The sequence below is a fragment of the Miscanthus floridulus genome, chromosome 8 (assembly GCF_019320115.1).
Source record: "Miscanthus floridulus cultivar M001 chromosome 8, ASM1932011v1, whole genome shotgun sequence".
NCBI classification, from domain to species: domain Eukaryota; kingdom Viridiplantae; phylum Streptophyta; class Magnoliopsida; order Poales; family Poaceae; genus Miscanthus; species Miscanthus floridulus.
The window spans coordinates 96526915-96532925 of record NC_089587.1 but is presented as its reverse complement, the minus strand read 5'-3'; the positions used below and the strand labels follow the sequence as shown (position 1 = coordinate 96532925).

Genomic DNA, 6011 nt, shown 5'->3' with positions numbered 1-6011 from the left:
TTATATGTTTTTGGATATATTATATATCTAAGTATATAACAAAAATTATATACGTATATCTACAAAGCTAAATGTTTTGTAGTTTATATATAGAATAAAAAAAAAACATGCCATGTCATAGGTTGGTCAAGCCCCAATTTTTTTTGGTAGCTGTTGGTTTGTTGTCTTGTCCCACACGTCGTAGACTTATTTTCTTACTAAACTTTGTCACAGACGTGACTTCAAATTTGATCGTCAAACTTTTTGTGGCAGCCATAGTTTGTTAAAAGTTTGGCGTGGCAACTGCAGCACCGACCAAATTAAACAGGCCCTAGGAGTAGTAAGTTAACGCACATTTGCTTTGCCAGACCGACAAATGTGGAATGATGTGATCCTACGTCCCCAACCTGATCGTAGCATTTGGTTCGGGTCAGGAGACTGAATCGAACCCATCCGTGTCATCGATCTACCGTATACCAAGTATGCATGGATAAATGCTGCGAATGCTTATGCATTGTCCACCACATGCTTCGCTAGCAAGGAACCACCAATCCTAGATGTTACGTATACCAAGTTATTACTGACAACAAGCGCATCAGTGGATCGGACAACGTGGCGTGTTCGTTGATTGGTTTCTGGGCTGGTTTGTTGTGAGAAAAAAACACTGTTGGCTAGTTGAATAAGCCTGGCTGAAACCAACAAGCGAACATGATAACATAGCTAGCCAGGTCTAGTAGCTACGCTAAAACATTGTCAGGATATATTGAAGATATTTAATCCAAAAAAACATATGCATGGTGTATTATCTTATACCGAATCTGTCAAAGTGGATTTCTTGTTGTTGACCTTGAAAGGTCAGATTAATAATACACGGCTTTACCTGAGTGGGAGCTTACGCGCCAACCTTTCTCCACTCCATCCTGGGTTGCAGAACAGGGTAAACCTTGGAAATTAATGCTCAATCCATGAGTCAATCAAAAAAATGGATCAACCAGTTCGGAGAGGGAGAGAGAGATAAAAAAAAATCATTACATTAAGTACTACTACATATAACGCTTTTGACATCTCATCCAGCAGGCATGTATGTATTATTAATATTTTTCTCGTTTTGCAAGTTAAAACAATACTACGATACAAATGCTGACAAACATGCGCTATACTGATCTTATAATGGTCGGCACCAAAACCATAACTCTAAAGCACCTCTAAAAAGATTAATTTGCCAGATCTTAACTAATTTTACATATCTTGAAGTCGATAAAGTCACCACAGTCCACAGGCATCCTCTGAAAGATTAATTTGACAGATCCTAAAGTTGATGAAGTTACCATAGCGGCATAGCACACAGACATCTAGCAATTGACAAGCACGCCGTTTATTACCACATTACCCCGATGAGCACCTCTAGAAGGCACAAGTCCAATTCATCAAATCTTGAAGTTGATGAAGTCACTGTAGATGTTTAGCTATTGTCAAGTACGATGCTTACCAATGAAAAAATAGTACCATTAAATTTTGGAAAATACAATTAATTGCGCCACATCGAAGACATAAACCCAAATGGTCATGTTCAATCATAAGAAACCTGATCATTAGTTCGTGTATTATCTATCAATTATATTTAGGAAATGAATAAGGTGTTGTTTTTCAAAATGATCATACCTATTTTTTTTCTGATAAATAGTAATCCCTCCTACCACAAGTCAACTATATAATAAATCCATGGATCTAAGTTTTCTCTAAGTCTAACATGTTTTTAGCTTCGGTCAACAATATTGAAAATTTGTATCTAGATGAATAAAAAAAGATTGACACCATTAGATTTATTACAAAAATAAATTAATACTTTATACCTATTTCCGTTGAATAATGTAAGAAAACATCCCATTCACAAATATCCGTTCGATTTATCCCCGTTGACTGCGCATTACAGTTTTGTTGCTCAATTGATGGAAGCAACAACAGCAGAAGGCCGATTGATTTTAATATGTACTCCATCTAGTTTGCAAAAACTTGACGTTTTGGACAACATGTTAGTCAAAGTTTGGAACTCTGATCACAAATAACTTCAAAGTATTTAGTTTAGAAATTTGAAGATCATATGCAAAGATTTGTTGTCATGAAAACCACTTCCATTAAACCATAAAGATATTTGCATTCTTATTGTGATAGAACATATAGTTAAATGCATGAGAGGCCTTTTGAACTTGTAACGGAGTGTTACTTAGATCCATGAATTTAGAAAATACATTTCTAGATATCAAAACTTGCTAATGATACACTGCAAGTCTATACTTGCCACGCGGACATTTTATCTGACGTGGCATTGCCACGTGGCGAGAAAAATATGTAGTGAACCTCCTGAAATCTAAATGGAATATCCCGAACAGATCATCTGTGTTCTGTCCCCGCCAAGACACGCACGCCACCTGTTTGGCGCAATGCCACAGAGCGACACACGCTGCCCACCTCGCCTCTGCGGTGCCTTGCCAAGTGTTGTACATGCCACGCTCGCCCCTGGCCGTGGTGCTGCTTGCCCGTGATCTCGCCTTCACCTCCAAAGCCGAGCCAAGTTTGGGGATCTGGATCAGTTCACCGACGGAGGTGTCTTCGGCGTCTTAGGCGAGTGGGCGGACTCAGCTTCGGCGGCCCCCTGCTCGATGTCACTAGTGCCGCGCCGGCTGTAGGAGGTGCCGACCATGGCCAGCTTGCCTCTGCTAAGCAGCCAGCGCAGCGACCGCAGCCTGGCGGAGACTGGGGACCACATCTTGTCTGCGGTCCCGGGCATCTGGCTTGCCGGCAGCGGGGAGTTCATGGGCGGCATGCCCAGGGCCACGGGCTGCGTCGGGATGTCGATGGCCAGGTTCTCCTTGCTGTGCCCGGAGGCTGAGCAGCTCACGGTGGCGGTGCTAACGCTAGCGACAGGTGGCGGGGGCATGACCAGGCTGGCATTGGTGCCCTCGTCGTGGGTGCCCTAGAAGAGGACGTTGGTGGGGAACACGGGGAAGTCTAGCGACGCGCCGAAGGGCTCTGACCGCAGCAGGGCGTCGAGGTCACATGACAACTGACCACATGACGACGACGACAGCACCAGGCGGACGACGAGCACTAGTGTGTTACCGGCGATCGACGAGGAGACCGGCCAAACTATGCAAGGGTCATGTAGGGGGCGTTAGGGCGATGCTAAAACACGTCTTGGATAGAACAGAGAGGAAAAAAATTAGCGCCACGGCAGAGTTTCAGCTTCGGCGACCGATTCCACGAGATTCCAAAATTAGTCACGTACCAAAAATGGTTTGCAATGAGGTCTCGTCCAGGTGCTAGCTAACAACCGGGTGCACTCATGGCTACGAGGGATTGGAATGGGAGGCACCTTTGTGGACGAATTTTGAAAGGGCGCAAAGGTGTCACGGCGCATGCGTGCTTTGCTTAAATAGTCGGTCATGGCAAGCTCGACTGAGGCACAGATGGGACTTGGGCTGGCTCCTAGGGCACGACGAGGGCGCCCACTTGTGCTGGGTGATGATGGCGCACGGTCTTGGGACGAGGCAAGGCAAAGCGAGCAGCAGCTCGTGCGTGTGGCCATGGCCGAGGCAGGATGAAGGGATTGCATCGCGGCTAGCTAGCAGACACATGAGCGAGCTCGCGGCTCGTGCGGACGTGGGGCAGGCTGCCCGCCGCCGTACCACTCTTATCCAGACGCTCGCTTACACCCTCTATTCCCTTGTCTGCCGCCGCAGTCTGCGCCTGCTGCTCTACCTTTGACCTCCTCCGCCACGACTCCCAGAACATCCACGCCGGGTACATTGTCCAGCTTGCCAGGTCCTTTCGCCTCCTCGTGTGCTTCGTGCTCCCCTGTTTGTTCACTGTCCTGCTTCGTTCAACACTAATGCATACACGTCTAGCTCCATTTAGATTTCAGGACTGCATATTTCCCGCCACGTGGTGTTGCCACGTCAGATAAAAATGTCCGTGTGGCAAGTATGTCCAGAAAATGCATTTCTGGATACCTAAATCCGGCAGTGAATGGGGGTTTGAACCGGCATTGATTTGAAGATATGAGGTAGTGTAAATAACACCTCTTTGGTGAAACATTTAGAGGTTGTTTGGTTTGAGAAATGACGAGGAGTTCATCATCTGCTTACTCCTTATTTTTTTTTGTTTGGTTCGTAATGAATTGATTCATCGTTAGCTCATTCCTCACAAGTGTATTAATACGAAGAATAGAGTCATTCTATTAAATTTGGGGTGTTTTTGTTTGAGGAATGAGGTGGTCCATCTTCTACTCATTCCTCACTTTTTTTGTTTGGATTATAGAATGGAATCGGTTGATGCATCATCACCTCATTCCTTACCGGCACTAGTATGAAAAATAAAGTTATTCCACTAAATTTAAGAAATAGACTAATAATGCACCACCTCATCATGGAGTGGCTCCCCGAACAAACATCCTATCGAGGAACGGAGTATATGTGTTAGTCGTCTATACCGTGTTTCGGAAAGAAAAAAGGATGGCAAGCAGACGGATCTAAGTCCTTTTGCGTGTTGCGGCCTGGAGCACCAGATCGACGCGTATACGTACATGCATGCAGGCATTGCTTGCAATCGAAGCTCAGTCGATCGTTTGCCGAGCGTGTCATCTATTGACTATTTCTAGCAAGCTCAACGGTCATGCTGTACTCTTGATTCTAGGCTAGCCAAGCAGCGACCGATACGTGTAGAGAAGGTTCCAGAAGCAATCACGCGTTAATTACTGGTAATAGTATACTAATTCAGAAAGAAGTAAGCGGAAACAAAAAAAAAAAACGCAGTCGAAGTTTAGATATTTGAATCGAACACTTGCAGAAGTTCAAATTTCGATCTCAAACATCAGGAAACGAAACAAGCACTCGCTCAAAACTGTTTTATACAGAAACAAAAAAAAAAAGAAAGGAAATATTTACACGAGGCTCAAGAAGCCCAACCCAGACCATGTCGGCTCGAAACTTCGGCACGCACTGCATTCATGTCGGCTCCATCCAGCTCTCAATTCTCCACGCCGTCCCTGCCCTTCCGCCTCCTGCCACCACCACCACCACCGGCGACGGCCGCCGCCTTCACCTGCCTGGTGGCGGCGTAGAGCTCCGACACCAGCCGGTAGCGCTTCCTGGCCCTCCGGTCCACCGGTCCCCGTCCCGCGGCGCCATCCTCCTCCTCGTCGTCATCCTCGTTCTCGGCGTTGTTCACCGACCGGGCCGACGACGAACAGCACTGGTCCTCCTCGTCCCCGCCGCCGCCGCCGCTGACGCTGAGCTGCACCAGCTGGTCCGCCGCCGCGAGGTCGTCCGCCGTGAACTCATCCCCGCCGCCGGCTGGCCCCGAGGCCGACGCCAACGACGACGGCATGCTGAACGGCGGGGAAGCCGGCGGCGGCGGCCTGGTGGTCTCCACCTCCATCGCTGCCGTTGCTTGCTTGCTTCCGGTCAGGGGAGGAGAAGGCTGGAATGCTTTGAGTTTCGATTTTTCTTTATCTGAACAAAATGGCGCCGTGGAAGACACGAGAACGACCGGGGCCGGAGGTTTTTATATGCAGCTAGGCAAACGGAAACCGACCTATTAGCCCCACTGCGTGGTGGGGCCCAGATGGCGTATGCCGTGCGCCGTGCGCGTGACTCTGCCTGCCTGTGGGGCCCGCGTGTCGGCTAAGCGAGGGGCTCGGTGGACGGCCGACGACGCTGGGGTGCAACCGTGGAAGGAAGCCGTCGGCTGGTGGTGGTGGGTGTTCGTGTTGTGTGCCGGACGGAGGAGCGCGGATCCACACAAGACACAAAGGACGGTGGCGGCTACTGGATATTCTACGGAGCGTCTAAAGTTGGGCCGGGCCATGCGTGCATGGTTACGTTTTGGAGGAAAAACACTTCTACTGTCGTTTTCAGATTTTGTTTGCCAACAAAATTGTTCGTGTGTTCCCCTCAAAAAAGAAAAAAAAGGAAGAAAATTGTTCATGAATTGTTGTTACGTATTGTACTATGCCAATTTAAAACGACGTATTG

At 47.6% G+C, this 6011-nt stretch overlaps 2 protein-coding genes across 2 annotated transcripts; both read right to left on the bottom strand.

Annotated features, from left to right (window-relative positions):
* Window positions 1-2566: 2566 nt before the first annotated feature.
* LOC136469608 (uncharacterized) lies at window positions 2567-2917 on the bottom strand. Its single transcript, XM_066467734.1, has one exon. The coding sequence runs from the start codon at window positions 2915-2917 to the stop codon at window positions 2567-2569; it is 351 nt and encodes a 116-aa protein (XP_066323831.1).
* A 1885-nt stretch (window positions 2918-4802) lies between these two features.
* On the bottom strand, window positions 4803-5509 carry LOC136473011 (uncharacterized). Its single transcript, XM_066470710.1, has one exon. The coding sequence runs from the start codon at window positions 5413-5415 to the stop codon at window positions 5005-5007; it is 411 nt and encodes a 136-aa protein (XP_066326807.1). The 5' UTR covers window positions 5416-5509; the 3' UTR covers window positions 4803-5004.
* Window positions 5510-6011: the final 502 nt, after the last annotated feature.